The following is a 17,030-nucleotide window of genomic DNA, read 5'->3' as shown; positions in this document are numbered from 1 at the left end:
ATATTAATATTTTGATCATAAAGTGGATGTATGTTTTTTTTGTTATAAACATTAGCCCACTTAACCACATGTGGTGGTAATAAAAAATTATATATTGATAATCCATTTATTTTTTTACATTCATCTTAAAACTCCTAATATTATTATATTAATTATTTTTCACATCATTTAATTATAAATTTATGTTTCTATTATGTATTTTTTTTTAACTGTCAAGAAAAAATGTATACAATTTGATATGTGAAACTATAACTTTTCAAATCAAAAGACCCAAATTTATTGTTTGCGATTGTAAAAAGTCATAAGACAAAATGCAATCACTTTGTGCCCATTACAACCACAGCTTTAGAAGTAGGGTGGTGAATTATTCAACACAGAAACTGAAACCACGAAAACGACAAGCTACTGCCCAAACGAACACATACCAGCATTGACTACAGTGAAGCCTCCATCCACAACAAGGTCATGCCCACTAACATACTTTGACTCATCACTGCCCAAGTAAACCACAGCTTCAGCCACATCTTGGGGCTTAAGAGTAACTCCTTTCAGATTGGAATAAAGTGCAGCAATCCCTTCATCATCAGTGTTCAGAAAACTCTTACTCATCGGCGTAGGAACCGCGTATGGAGACACACAATTCACTCGTATCCCCAAGGGTCCAAGCTCCACTGCTGCGTTTCGCACGAGCCCCACAATACCATGCTTGGAGCACGTGTAAGCGTGCGAAGCCATGCCGCCTATGCGTCCACACGTGCTTGCGGTTGCGATTATGCTGCCGCGTCGAGAAGGGGCCATTACCCTCGCCGCATGCTTCATTCCCAGGAACACACCGACCAAGTTTGTTCTAATCACTTCCTCGAAATCGGATTTCTTGTTGTGAATAATGTTGGGGTTCCACACTCCGATGATTCCTGCGTTGTTGTGCATGATGTCTAGTTTCCCGAACCTAGAAACAGCAGTGTTGACGGCACGTTCCACGTGTTCCTCTTTTGTGACGTCGCAGTGGACGTAGAAGGAGGAGTCTATGTCCTTGCAAACTGAGTGACCTAACTCGTCTTGGATATCAGCGATCACTACTTTGGCTCCATGCTTCGCAAACAGTCTCGCCGTGCACTCCCCTATGCCACTTGCTCCCCCTGTGATCAACGCCACCTTCCCTTCTAATCTGTTTTTCAAATTGTGTTTAACAAATCAAATCACAGTTATGATGAATACTTGTTTTTCAAATTAGAAAAAAGTAAAAGGTTCCCATGATTAGATACCTTCTGGCAACTGCAGAGGAGACTCCTGAAATACTTCCCATGATTCTCTCTATCTCCTGCTGAAGCTCGCTATAGCTTCTACTCTTCTTTGTTTTTCAGCCACTTATGGCTATTATGAACTGTCTGTACCCCATTTCGTTGGACAAGTTTACACTCCTTTTATCTTCAGAGACTTCTACTTTACAGTTTTTTTTAATAATAAAATATTCAAATATGTTATTTTTATAATTGCAGTGGGAAAAATAATATTAGCTGACATAATGCAATTTGAAAATTTATTCTAGCTTTTTATGTAAGTTTCAGTAAAAGATTCTTTTTTTCTTAGTTATAATTATTTAGGATTATCAACACATCGTCATTTTAAAATATTTTATTTAATCAATAGAAAAATATAAATAAAATAATAATATTATTAGTTGTGATAGTGTAAAAAAATTAGAATATCAAAGTATTATTTTCCAGTAATATAACATGGAATCATCTAAAAAATCTTAAAGTTTATAAAATTAATAAACATTACTTATCTATGAATAATAGAGATTAAAAATAATTATTTATTTATTTTGAATAAAAATTAAATAAAAATACTTAATATACATATTTTTATATGAATTAAAAAATTGATTTCAAATTTTACAAGAATACAAAATATTTTCGTATAATGATTAAAATTAAAATTCATAAGGAAATTACAAAATATACTTAAATTTTTATATAAATCCCGTCTGGCTGTTAAAAAAAGTTTGCCCTACTGGTTGGTAGTTCTTAGATTACAGGTGAGAACTCAAAAGATGAATATGTGTACGATTTATTGGCGACAGCTCATTGATTATGTACAGGAAAAGTCATATTGGTATATGCTTTTCCCACTGCAATATTGTCTTCATATTTTTTTATTTAAACAATCACTTAAATGTGTTTTTTTCCTCTGGAATAGTATAATTTTTCCTTTGATTCTTAATAATTCTTTTGTCTTTTGATAAAATAACTGTAATTTTGAGCCTTTTATTTGGGCTTTTGTTTTTCTATTTGTTATTTGTGTTTTTGCTGTTTGAATTGTACATATATATACTCTTTTGAATTCAATGAGATTATTTTTGAAGTGTCATTCAGTTTTACAATTCAGACTCCTTTCGTTTCTCTATGTTATCTCTCCCTCTCTGTTTAGGGTTTCATCCCTTGTTGGTTGGTTGGTGCCTTGTTACCTCTTCACCATGCCGGTTAATCGTATTATGGTATCATAGCTCTTCAATTGAAGAGCTCTGTTGCGCGCTCTGAAATTTTCCCTATTTTCTTTCTTCTCCTTGATTTTCCTTTTCTTGATTTTCTATTGTAGCATTGGCAGAAGAACGCATCGTAGCATCGTCTCAAGCCGATCCGGCGAACAGCTACCTCTACCTTCATCCTAGCGAGAACCCCGCGGCGCTGCTCGTCTCGCCGGTGTTGGACGCTTCCAATTATCATTCCTGGAGTCGCTCGATCTTGACGGCACTAAACGCGAAAAACAAAGTGGAGTTCGTTCTTGGAACGCTTCCTTGCCCAGCGAAAGATCATCAAAATTTCCCAATTTGGAACAGATGCAATAATATGGTAGTCTCATGGTTAGTACACTCCGTCTCTTTACCTATTCGACAAAGCATTATTTGGATGGATAGTGCCCAGAACATCTGGAATGATTTGAAAACCAGATACTCTCAGGGTGACCTATCTAGAATTTCTGATCTTCAACTAGAAGTAGCTTCTTTAAATCAGGGGGATTTATCTGTGACTGGGTAATTTACAAAATTAAGGATCATTTGGGACGAGCTGGACAATTTTAGGCCTATCCCCATTTGCACATGTTCTGTCAAATGTTCTTGTTTAGTTAATTCTATCATAAGTCAAAGAAAATGCGATGACCATGCTATGCAATTTTTGAGAGGGTTAAATGACCAATATAGTAATATTAGATCACACGTTCTACTCATGGAACCCATCCCACCTATATCAAAGATTTTTTCTCTCATTGCCCAACAAGAAAGACAATTAGCAAATCACATTTCTATTAGCATCTCTAGTATTAACAGTGTTGATTCCACTAGGACATCTTCATCTACTCTGTGCACTTTTTGTGGTAAGCATGTGCATACTGAAAATGTTTGTTTTAGAAAGGTTGGGTTCCCTAATCAAGACAATATGAACTCAAAATCCAACACTAGAAAAGTTTGTACGTACTGTAACAGAAATGGTCATACTGTGGATACTTGTTACAAGAAACATGGCTACCCACCTGGGTACAAATCCTATAACAGCAATAGGACTAATCAGATTAACAGTCTTATTACCACTGATGGTGTTTTCTCTGAGCCTTGTCTAAAAGAACAGGAAAAACGTGATTACCAACTCACTGCTCATCAAATACAAATTATCAATGATGTTTTGAGGCAGAACAACAATGACACTCCACCAAATCCTATTCAAGTGAATCAAGTGGACTCCTTTTCTGTAGACCCCAACGCACATGAGTTGTCTGCAATGGGTAATTCCTGGATTGTTGACTCTGGTGCCACTGATCACGTTTGTACTGTATTGTCTGCTTTCACCTCTTATAAAACCATCAAACCTGTCATGATAAATTTACCAAATGGCCAACATGTTTTTGCAAACTATTCTGGGACAGTTGTTTTTACAAATAAACTTTATCTTCTTGATGTGTTGTACATCCCTCAATTTACATGCAACCTTATATCTGCTTCTAAATTGTCTCTACACTTAAAATGTAACTTGATTTTCTCCCCCCCACACTGTCTTATACAGGACAACCTCTCCAAAGAGCATATTGGTTTAGCTAATGCCAAGGCTGGCTTGTACATCTTTAACTCTTCTATTTTCACACTGCCACACACCACTTTATTCCTTCTGTCTCATGCACTGTTAAGGAAAATAATTTGTGGCATTATAGAATGGGACATCCCTCTGATGAAAGGTTGCATGTCTTGAAAAGTAAATACCCTTTTGTTTTTGCTGATAAAACACATATGTGTGATGTTTGTAATCGTGCAAAACAAAGAAAACTTCTCTTTACTCTAAGCACTTCTCACACTACTGTTATCTTTGACATCATTCATGTAGATATTTGGGGACCCTGTTCTACTACATCTATGCAAGGTTTTCGTTATTTTTTGACCATTGTGGATGATTTTTCTCGTTATACATGGACTATATTGTTGCATGCTAAATCTGAAGTTCGCACCCATCTCATAAATTTTTTTGCTTATGTTGAAAATCAATTTAAAACGACTATCAAATGCATTCGTTCTGATAATGGCGCTGAATTTGCAATGAAAACTTTTTTTGCTTCCAAAGGCACAATTCATCAAACTACTTGCATCGAAACCCCTCAACAAAACGGTATAGCTGAACGTAAACACCAACACATTTTAAACATCACTCGCGCTTTACTGTTTCAAGCTAATTTACCTCATATTTTTTGGGACTTCGTTGTCCAACATGCTGTTTTCCTCATAAATTGCACACCTACTCCCCTTTTACAAGATATTGCTCCATATGAAAAACTTTTTGGAAAATCTTGTGATATCTCTTCCTTACGTGTTTTTGGCTGCTCTTGTTATTCTACTACCATTCATGCTAATAGAAAGAAACTAGATACTAGATCTGTTCATGGCATCTTTCTCGATTTTCCACATAATACCAAAGGTTACATCATCTTAAATTTAAAGTTTCATCGCATTGAAGTTTCAAGACATGTGATCTTTCATGAACATCATTTTCCATATATATTGAATCATGATGACACACGAAGCCCCGACACTTTATCTTTACCCATTCCTGCTAATTATAATACATTTTGTGATGATATATTCTTGGATTATAATTGTCACAATCATGAGCACGAGACTCCTATGACTCACACTGAAGACAACATCATTCCACTAAGACACTCCAGCAGACAAAGACGACTCCCTACCTACTTAGAGGACTTCCAGACTTGTTTACCTGCTGCCAACACTGTAAGTAATCGGTATCCCATTCATAAATTTCTTTCCTACACTACTCTTTCACCATCTTTCAAAAAGACTATATTTTCTATATCTTCTAACACTAAACCTAGCTCCTACACTGAGGCTTCTAAGCATTCTTGCTGGAAACAAGTAATGCTAGAAGAGCTTAATGCTCTTAATGCTAAAAACACATGGCAAATAACTACTCTTCCTCCAGGAAAGCAAACCATTGGCTGCAAATGTGTTTTTAAGGTAAAACACAAATCTGATGGCACCATTGATCGCCACAAAGCACGGTTGGTAGCAAAAGGCTACACACAATTAGAAGGTCTTGATTTTTTAGATACTTTTGCTCCTGTTGCAAAACTAACCACTTTAAGACTTTTACTTGTTGTTGCCACTTCTCAAAACTGGATTCTTAAACAACTTGATGTGAACAACGCTTTCCTCCACGGGGACCTCCTTGAGGAAGTCTACATGCAACCACCGCCAGGCCTCAAACTTCCATCTCCTCAACATGTTTGCAAATTACAAAGATCACTCTATGGACTTCGCCAGGCCAACCGCCAATGGTATGCAAAACTGTCTCAATTTTTACTTTCACATAAATACACTTCATCCTCCGCTGATCACTCTCTATTTTTACACTGTAACGGTCCTAACATCACCATTATTTTTGTGTACGTTGATGATTTAGTGCTTACTGGAAACGATCATGAGGAAATTGCCCATATCACTTCTCTGCTGGACACTCAATTCAAGATCAAGAATCTAGGAGACCTCACATATTTTTTGGGCCTGGAGGTGGCCAAAAATAACCAAGGGCTCCACATCTGTCAACGAAAATACCTGATAGACCTTCTTCATGACACTGGCATGATCAACTCTACTCCTATGCCTACACTCATGGTTCACTCATCTCGCCTTTCCTCCTCCGCTGGCACACAACTCACTAACATTGAAACCTCTTCATATAGAAGACTAGTTGGCAAACTCATATACCTTACAAACACACGGTCTGACATTGCATTTGTTGTCAACAACCTCAGCCAATTTATTTCATCTCATACCAACCTTCATCAACAAGCTGCTTTTCGTCTTCTTCGGTACTTGAAAGGCAACCCTGGCAACGGAATCTTCTTTCCCTGCAACAACACTGTCCAACTTCGTTGTTTCAGTGATTCAGATTGGGCTACCTTTCCTGAAACCTGAAAATCTGTAACCGGTTACTGCATTTTCTTGGGTGATTCTCTTGTCTCATGGAAATCTAAGAAACAATAAACACTTTCCAAGAGCTCTTCTGAAGTCGAATATAGAGCATTAGCCACAACCACCTACGAGATTCAATGGCTAACCTATATCCTGCAAGACCTTGGACTTCCCTATATTCAACCAGCAACTATCTTCTGTGATAACCAATCTGCAATACACATTGCCTCAAATCAAGTGTTTCATGAGCGTACCAAGCACATCGAAATTGACTGTCACATCGTCCGAAACAAGATCACCACTGGGCTTCTCAAATTGCTTCCTATTTCTTCTTTTATGCAGATTGCGGATATCCTTACCAAACCCTTGCTCCAACAGTATACAAAGAGCTACAGTCCAAGCTGGGAATGAGAAACATATATTCCCAACTTGAGGGGGGCTGATAAAATAACTGTACTCTTTATTTTGGGCCTTTTATTTGGGTTTTTGTTTTTCTATTTGTCATCTGTGTTTTTGTTGTTTGCACTGTACATATATATACTCTTTTGAATTCAATAAGATTATTTTTGAAGTGTCATTCAGTTTTACAATTCAAACTCCCTTCGTTTCTCTCCGTTATCCCTTCCTTTTCCCTGTTGGTTGGTTGGTGCTTCGGGTGATTGTTACCCCTTCACCATGCCCGTTAATCGTATTATCTTTTGATACCTGAGTTTTTTTTATTTACTTGTATTCCATTCCTATTATTAGTTTAACTTTTTTAGCTTTAATGTAACCATTAAGAAAAAAATGTGATAATTATTTTAATGAAAAAAAATCAAAGCATTACTAGGTGTTATTCTCACAAATTGAATGTTTTGGAACCTTTTCTGTTCTAATATTTACAAAAAGTTTAGGAACGGAACTTATTATCATTTTATTTTGGTAAGAAGTCATTTCACAGTTTTTTCAGTTTCTAACTAGTTAAAGTTTTATTTATAGTTTAAAAATATAATTATTTCTATTTTAAAATATTATTTGAAAATACTTAAAAACTTTTTAATAGAGTATTATCATTCCCATACTTTTCATAAGAATATATATTATATATTTTAACTTTTAGAATTTTAAACATCAGACTTTACCTTAAAATGTTTCAACAACGATAACCAATTTTTAATTAATAGTATATTATATTTATTTCTGTTTTTTTCTCTAAATTTTATTTTTTAGAATTTTAAACATCAAACTTAGACTAAAATTTTTTAACAACGATAACTATTTTTTATTGAAAATAATTATAATTTAAACTTAAATAAAAATATTTTAATTAATTAGGAAATCATTTTTTAATACAAAATTTATATTAAATATTATTATAAATCCTCACATCTCAACAACGTTAATATTTTAAAATCCATCACCATCTACTATCACATAACCAAATCTAATAAGAAAATAAAATAAAATACACAAACCTATGTTAAATAAACAATACACTAAACTAATAATTAAAAATTTAATTATATTACAATAGCTTCAACCACTACCACTATAAAAATATAATTGTATCAAAATCCTTAAAATTTTAAATGGTACGATAGAATTTCTAAATATGTATTTTACATATCACTTCATAAATTAAAAATATTTTGGAAATGAAATATAAAATCAAAATATTTTAGGACCTAAAACCAAGAAAATTTGTTCAAGATAAAATTTCTGACAACATTTGAGAAACGAAAACATTTAAATCTTGATAATTTTTATTTTTTTTATATTCTAGCGTGAATTGTTACGGAATAGTGAGAAAAAGGAAATCTAAGATATCTACATCTATAATTAAAATGGCAAGGAACTTGATATATAAATATTATATTCTTGCACGATTTACTCATTATTTGTGTGCCATTTGAGACAGAATATTATTAAGTTAAAGTAATTAAGAAATGTTACATTATTTTTCACGTGTTCCTTTTCCAGGGATTATTTTAACATGTAGCTAGTGACAAATGGTTAAATGTGTCGGCCAATAGAAATATTAAAAGAGACATATATGGTATTAGTTGTTTCGAGTGGGTCAACCACAAACACATATAAACAAGAAATGAAATATTATAATCAAAATATGATAATATTTTACTTTTAATTTATGATAATATTTTAATTTTAATTATGATAATGTTTTTCTTGCTTTTGAGATAAATATTTATTATATTTTAATTTATATGAAGTAAAAGTGTTTTTAAAAAATATATTAAGAGGTGAATTTTAAGTCTAATTATAAAATTGATTTATAAGGTGAGGTTTGTATCTATTTATATATATTATGAAATATTCTTATATCTACTCGATGTGGGATTACCAACACACCTCTCACGCCAAGACCTGACAACTCGTGCGTAAGACTACTATATATGTATATTATAACTCTAAATGACTCTGATAACATATATAGTCTCACACACGAATTGTCAGGTCACGACAGGAGGATTGTCTGTTGGTGATCCCACGTCAACCAGAAATAAAAACATTTCATAGTATATAAATGGATACAAATTTCACCTTATAAGCAAATTTTATAAAGTTGTGTTACACTTAAATTCCCTTTAATGACATATAATTTTACTTGCCTGAAAAACAAAATCAGAATTACTTCCGATTAAAATTTTTAGAAAATACTATAGATATGTGGTTAAAATTTTCTTACTGATAAAACCCATATAGTAACATTTAGACACAAATTTTAAAATTCATAGATAAATTTATAAAGCACAAGATGCAATCGTTATGTAGTCATGCATAGATGAATTTTGTAGGTAATTACGTATGACTAAGATTCACATATAATTATATATTAATATTATCCATATATAAATTAGATTCGTACTTAAAAATTTGATCAATTTGTACTTTATAAATGAGGTTATCATTCAATTTAAATTACAATGTCACCTTTAAAAAAAATAATTTATGAAATAAAAAAAAATATGATGGAAAAAGTTAAACATTACTTTATATATAAAGTTGTTAATAATATATTATCTTAATAATATATTGTCTAAATCACTGTAAAATTCAAATTTCCTACCATAATATATGTTATGAGTAATTCATAATAAAGATAGTTTAAAGACTACTTGTATTTGCTATAGTAGGCGAATTATGATCTCGGTTTTTATCTTGTAATTGTTGATTATCTTGTTTTTTATGTAGTTGTTGGAAAGTATTTTTCTATTAATGTTGAAAATTATTTTGTGATGCAGTTGCTACCACAACTAGTCAATATTGTAGGACCAAACCAAAAAATTAATAAATGGATTGAAATTCATTTAGTGAATTTATTACTCACTAGATGATAATCACTCATCACTAGTTGTTAAATGTTCTTCACTAGTTGTTAATTATTGTCTTAGTTGGATAATCTCTTGTGAATCAACTTGTTGACTAGAACATACTTGTGTCTATTGTAAAAAAATATGAACACAGTCATCCTAAGGATCAACATATCCGACCCTATACACCTGACCCCCTATTCCTTCTATTTGCAACTTCTAACCAACCTCAATTCCTAAGCTTCTCTTCCTCAGCAGGGTCTATGGGAGTGTATTCTGATAGGCAGGTGTTATATTCAAAATGAGATTTTGATTTGGAATTAAAATGGATTAGTAGGTGTTTTTTTTATCAACAATAAATAATATATACATGTGAACCACTTCAAGAGTAATCCAACCCATATACAAAGAAACGAAAACAACTTAACAACACAACACCTTCTAGACAACTACTAAAAAACGAATCCTACCAAAAACAACTGCTGACAACAAACTAAAGCGAAGAAAGATAGACCAAAGGATCAAGATAGTAGGGGTGGTCCAACCCTTATTACAAGGGGACTTACTTTGCATAAATCTAAGATCAAACATTTACCTTCAGTGATCAAGAAAACATTAACCACTAGATCAGACAAGTTTTTTTATCATATTATCATTTTTATTATACTTATTATTATTAATATAATTTATATATATTATTATTAATAATAACAATATGAATATAATTTATATTCATATTATTCATATTATAAATATTTATTAATATTATTCATATTATTAATATTGTTAATATTGTTGTTATTAATATTGTTAATATTAATAATAATAATAATAATAATAGAAATCATAATAATACTAAGAAATTTGTTTGGGGTAGTGGTTAAATTTTTTTTAGTTACAAGAATTTCCATGTAACTAAAACAAGAAAATTCAATATCCTTCTTGAAACACACTTCAAGAATAAATAAATAAGGTATTGAAACACTTAAATATCTGCAAGACTGATGTATACAACAAAGAAAACTACAAAAAGACAAAGAAAGATATCACCTACAACGATAAAATTCCTCAAAAAAATCACAGTAAAAGACCTATAACATTTTCAATTTTGATTCAATGATCTTGAACAATGATATTTCTTCGAATGTAAAAGATGATTCTTCAATTGAAAAAAATTCATTAGGAAAAACCACTTCAAAACTTTCGTAAATATTTGAAAAAATTGTTAATTTTGAAAATAATATAATGTTTTCCTTTAAAAAAGTTTGAAAATATTTTCTATTAATGATTGAAATAATCAATTATAATTATACATAATACGATTATTATGATTCACATAATTCATAAAATATTTTAAACCAGTAATTCGATTATCATTTAAGTATAATTGATTATATATGGAAGTGTATAGTTTTTCAAAATTCATAATATAATCCATTATTTCTCAGAATAATTGATTGTTTACAAAACTAATGAAAACCAATTTTTGATTAGAATAACCGATTAATATTTTAGATAATTAATTATATAATCAAATATATATTTAACATAATTAATTGTTATGTTTAAAAAACCATTTTTTAAATGTAAAAATTCTCAAAATTGTCTTAAAATTGAGTAGTATTTTACATTTAATCGTTTTAAGATAATTGAAGGTGAAATTATCATTAAAAAAATATAATCATAATCACTTTAAGACAATTTTGAAGGTGCAATAATTGAAGTTATATTAGGTTGTGTTTGAATTGGAGGGGGGTTGTGGTATTAAAAGCGTGGTATAAACAGTAGAAATGCTGGGCAAGCGTATAGGCCTAGGCCTAAATGGCTGTCACTGACAGGGTGTACGTGTGAAAAGAGCAAATCACAAATAGCATGTGAATGCTGGACCAGCGTTAGGCCCAGGCTTTAAAAGGCTGGCTGGATCTATGTATGAAAACTAAAGTGACAAATAGTATAAAGTCTGAGCCTCGTTTAGGCCCATGCTTAAAAGGCTGGCGGTGAAAATATTAACATGGAGGGCCCAAAAAGCAATTGATACATGAAGAAAAAATATTAAAATAATGTGGGCCCCAATTCTTTAGTTATCGGTTTTTTTGTTAGGTGGCCTCCCTGGCATTCCTTCAATTATAATTCTCATACACATTTAAACTTTCGAAATAAAAAATCCGCACTCACCCTAAAAGCAACAACGAAAAAAAAAAGAAAAAATTGCGGGTACTTTCTTGGAGTGTAGTAGTGTGAGAGAAAAAGTGAAGGTGGGCTAAGGAGTGAGGTGTGAGCAGAAAAAACCCTGAAAATGAGTTGGGTTGAGAACAAAGAAAATCTGAAACTGTGGAAAGAATAAGACTTTTTTTAATTAGATAAAGAAAGAAGATTTTTTTTTTGTTTTTTCTTTTTCTTTTGCAAATTTTAATTAATGTGAACCCAAACGAAATCGCTTCTTGACAGAGTTAATTCAAATTTCTAAATTATTTTTGAAAAAAAATATACTGAAACATAAAAACTGTCGCAAAATTATACTATCTAAGCAAAACCAGATTAACCGTTATATTTAAAATTTATTTATTTGTGTATTTTAATTATTTTTAATTAAAATGATAATTTTTGGAATTATGTAGGAATCGACTTTTGAATAATTTCAAATTATGTAAATTTTTGAAAACATAAAAAATTGTCAAAAAATAGTTCTGTTTTATATATAAAAAAATTTAATATTCATAATCGTAAACAAAATTAGATGAAATATTATCAATATGTAAAAATTAGAAATTATAAAATAGAAATAAAAAATTTAAATACTCCTGATTTTAAAAATAATAATTAAAAAATAATTTGTATTAAATTTAATTATTAATTTTATAATACTTTTATAATAACAATTATACAATTTATTTATTATAGATAATTATATATATTATAATTTTATTATTATTTTTTTTACTATTTTCATTAATAATATTATTTTTACATAAATTTAAATATATGTCAGTATAAAAATATAAATTATCAAATTATAAAAAGGTTATTAAAATTAAATTTTGATAAAAATAAATAATATTTAAATATTTATAGTTACAAAAAATTTAATAAAAATATTTTCATATTAAATAATAATATTATTTTAATAATTATTTTTTATAATTAATACTATTATTATATAATTTTTTATTATAATTAATTATTTTTACTTTTATTATTATACAATTATAATTTTATTATGATTTATTTTTATTAATAATGTTATTAAATATTTTCATAACATAAGTTTATTTAATATTTTTTTTTTAATTTTTAAATATTACTTTATTCTTATTACATTATATTATATTACTCTTTATTTTTATTATATTATATTTAATTATACAATATGTTATATTATAATATATACAATATAATCGATAATCGATTATAAATTATAATATAACTAGGAGAACTTCGTAATCTTTCCTTCTTATCTTGTTTTGAGATAACCTTTCAAGGAGGATGTTATACGACGGGTTGTTGTTGATGATAAGGTTGTTGTCGACGATAAGGTGACAAAACTTGGTAGTTTTGTATCTTTGGTTGTCCTTCCTGAATTTTGTTTACAGATTGATGTATCCTTAATGTTTATTTGTTCAACCAAAAACCCCACTATCTACTTGTCGTAGGGGATATTGACATTATGAGAGAGTTCTAAACACTTGAAGGTTTTCTAGTAGAGGATGTCCACCGATATGTCCTAGTCCACCATTGTTTTCATCATTGCAAAATTAGCTACTTTTATCGTAACTACCGTAGGGTCGTCATGGTCGGGGTCAATAGCCCTGAAATTATTAGGGGCATGTGTCTTCGGGCCCTTCTAACAATTGCATTGATAGATTGTATGGCTCGTAAATGCATTTTTTATGAGGAGTATGTCGTCCTCCTCTAGAAAATCTACTAGATATTATGTAGATGACTCCTCTCAAGGGCTTGTGGTGGCTGTGTTCCTGGCTTCGGTGTGGTTCCTGATTGTGACCTCGATTTCGACTTCAATCGTTTCATCTCACCTTTTTGGGTATCAAATGTTCTTGCGTTGTGCTACGGGTCATTTGCTCTTATAAACCGAATGAGGTGTCATGATCTTATGCACTCTTTGGTCGTGTGGCCAAAGTAAGAATAGTGTTTTGTTTGGTCGACATTGGGAGGGGTGCTCATTTTCCTCAGTGCCAATATCAAATTGGCGTTTATGGCTTCTACAAAGACCTGTGCTTGGTTGACATTTAGCTGCATGTAATGCACAAAGCGATGTGGTTGGGGGAATTCTTTACAGTTCTTCGGGGACAATGGTATCTTGCGATTTTAGTCGGATGCCTTTTTGTTTGACTACTCATCAGGTCCTCACATCTTGTTACAAAATTCCCCCAGTCTCTAGCTACATGAACTTGGTGACCTTTTGTCAAAACTCATTCGAGTTCTTAGCCGATTTCTTGTAGAGACTGTTTGAGAATTGGTATGGCTTGAGGTTGTTACCATGTCTTGGATGGCCATGTTAGGGTGTGGGTTTCGGATGCTAAGGGCAACCTTCCCAAAATGTTCCATGAACATGTGTAGTGACTCTAACTTCTCCTATCTTATGTTGAAGGGTGGATATGAAGTCAGGTGGTGAGACCTATTTATCGCGAGTTGCGCTCTGAACAAGCTTACTACAGTGTCAAAACAATCAATATACTGTGGTGGGAGCCGTGTGAACCAAGTTAGAGTGACACCTTTTAGGGAGGTGGGAAACACTCGACAAAAAAATGTATCTTTCACTGTGTACATGTTGATCTATGTGATGTAAGCGTCGACGTGCTTGTCGTGGTCGATGGTATCGTTGCATTTATTTATTGCGAGGCTTTTCTAGTTGCTTGGGAGGGATACCTCTATTATGGCCTGGTGAAGGGGCTACGACGGGAGGATGACCTGAGTGTGCCTATTGAGGCAGGTAGGTTGGTTCTCAAGATGTGCAAGTTGTTGGTCTCCTCTATTCTTGACTTGGTATTTCGATCCAGTTCGGTGAGATCTCGACTCCTGTCTTGGGAGATCAAGATTGTCATGTTGTCCAGTTTCTGTTTCATATGGGCGTTTTCCTTTTTTAGAGTCCCTATTTCTTGCTTACTTTTCTTCTGGGTATTGATGAACACAATTTTTTTCACATTTCAAAGTTGTAATCATAAACTCTTGGATTAAAATCATGAATGAATTCACTTTTTAATTGGGATTCATCTAATTGGATTAATTTTGACCTTAATTGTTATTTTTTTGTTTTAAGACGTAGCCGACGATCCAATATTTTACAAGGCAAATGATCTAGTATTTCATAGAGCAAACAATTTGACTAGATGATCTAATGAGAGCATCTACTGGACAATCTCCTTGAAGCGCCTACAGATGGATGTTTTTTTATGGAAAAAAGAAGATATTGATTTGATGATTCAATTACGTTCTAATGAAGCAATAATCAAAATTAATTCAATCTTATGCGAGGAGAATGTCTCAAAATCCTACAATTAAAACTCATGCAAAACGCGTCAAAAGTAGAGAAATATCCTATGAAGATATTATTCAAGAAAATATTTTGCAATATCTCTCGCAAAATGCTAAAATCAATTACAATTAATACACAAATATGAAGAAAGTTTGGAAATAATATATTTGGAAGAGAAGCGAGAATAACATGTGGGACTGGTTGAGAATGAAGATATTTGCTTAATAATTTGAAATATATAAATGAAATATTTGATAATTGTAAAGCAATATCATGAGGCAGATTTCGAATTCGATAATTCGATTTTATGCAAGGGAAAGAAGATTATAAAAAAGACTTCATAGGAAGAATGAGTAGGGATTTTTTGGGATCACGTTTCATGGCCGCATCTAAACTTAGTTTTATTTTCTTTTTGTATTTTTCTTGTTTTTGTCTCCCATGGAAGGTTAAAATCCTTTGAGTTGATTCCCTTGTAATTTTCCATTGAATTCTGAGGGTATGTTTAATAAAGTTTTGTTCTTCAATTTTCTGTAGCAGATTATGCTTTAATTTTTATCTTTTTGAAATCAAGTTTCTGACTAAAGAAATATTTTTGAATGCTTGTTGAGAATTCAATTCTTTTCTTTAATTGGATAACTTGGTTAGTTTGCTTAGTTCTACTCAATCTCTTGTTTACTTAGTTCGAGAGGTAGAAGATAAACATACGTAGACACTTGTTTTGCTAAGATTTTATTGAATTTGATTGGCACTTGCTTGATTAAGTTTGACATCTATGTGAGAATTAAAGGATGATAACCTTAAGAAAATCAATGTGAAACTCGTGGTAAATAAAATTAGGAGTCAACCTACGTTCTCTAGTGCTTTAATAATCTCTTATATTTTCTTGTTGAACAATCATAACCCCCTTTCCTTTCATTGATTGTAGAAAAGTCTTAATATGGATATCTCTAGATTCGCTTTATAGTGGATTCGTTGGGAGATGACTTAAGATTATCTGACCTTGTCTATACTATGATCTTTTTGGCGTTAGACGATTATCACCTCGTTAGGCGATTTACACTAGAATCTTTTTCATTTGATTACTAAACCACAACTATCAAGTATCTATTTCTTTTTCACTCCTTCTCCTAAGAATTTCTAGCTCCTTCCTCATCTCCCTTATCATTGTTATTGGGTCTTTCTGGTTGTTTCTATCTCCTTCATCGCATGTCTGTTGTTGCTCGTGATATTCCTAGTGGTTACCATATGCATTTTCAGTAAGGTTTTCTTTCGACTCCACGGTGGACACCAAAATGTTCTTGTAGGGTCAAAGTTATACTTACTATCACTGTCTTGGGTCTTTGTAGTCTTTAGTTTTTCAACCTTCTCGGCACGAATTTGTGTAATGTCACTCTGACGTTCAAGTCAATTTAAGGTTTAAATTGAAAGATAATTTTCTGAATACAGGTTTTAGGTACTTATTTATAATAATGGAGTTTCACCTTCTAATATACGAGTGGTTATGTTGGGTCAATTGCCTCTTGATTGTGCTTTTTCATATGTTTATCTATCACATAATGATTCTTAATTATACTATTAATTATTCTATCGTACGTGAAAATCCGTTAGAGATGCCGACTACCAAGTGGTGATTGATCAACACCCAATATCGAAATCTCGGTAATACAATTATAATATCCGTTAACTATGGATAATGATACATTGACAACCCACATTTTTTATACAATCACGTTACAACTCCCAATACTATTAT

At 31.7% G+C, this 17,030-nt stretch overlaps 1 protein-coding gene and 1 pseudogene across 1 annotated transcript; one reads left to right on the top strand and one right to left on the bottom strand.

The window, feature by feature from the left end:
• Positions 1–253: 253 nt before the first annotated feature.
• LOC137818077 (borneol dehydrogenase, mitochondrial) lies at positions 254–1,398 on the bottom strand. The gene is made up of 2 exons (XM_068621301.2): positions 1,266–1,398; positions 254–1,168 (listed from the first exon to the last, which is right to left on the bottom strand). The coding sequence occupies exons 1-2, from the start codon at positions 1,304–1,306 to the stop codon at positions 403–405; spliced, it is 807 nt and encodes a 268-aa protein (XP_068477402.1). The 5' UTR covers positions 1,307–1,398; the 3' UTR covers positions 254–402.
• Positions 1,399–2,479: 1,081 nt separating this feature from the next.
• LOC137818057 (uncharacterized) lies at positions 2,480–4,244 on the top strand (annotated as a pseudogene).
• The last annotated feature ends 12,786 nt before the right edge of the window (positions 4,245–17,030 follow it).

The sequence above is a fragment of the Phaseolus vulgaris genome, chromosome 11, assembly GCF_051622355.1.
Source record: "Phaseolus vulgaris cultivar YP4 chromosome 11, ASM5162235v1, whole genome shotgun sequence".
Classification (NCBI taxonomy): Eukaryota; Viridiplantae; Streptophyta; class Magnoliopsida; order Fabales; family Fabaceae; genus Phaseolus; species Phaseolus vulgaris.
Note: the sequence above shows the minus strand (reverse complement) of the source record. Positions and strands in the feature narration are given on the sequence as shown.

Bases quoted from the DNA above. Each gene is read 5' to 3' on its own strand.
- LOC137818077 (XM_068621301.2), bottom strand. From the start codon at position 1,306: ATGGGAAGTATTTCAGGAGTCTCCTCTGCAGTTGCCAGAAG. The intron at 1,169-1,265 runs GTATCTAATCAT...TTTGAAAAACAG, and splicing joins TCCTCTGCAGTTGCCAGAAG to ATTAGAAGGGAAGGTGGCGT.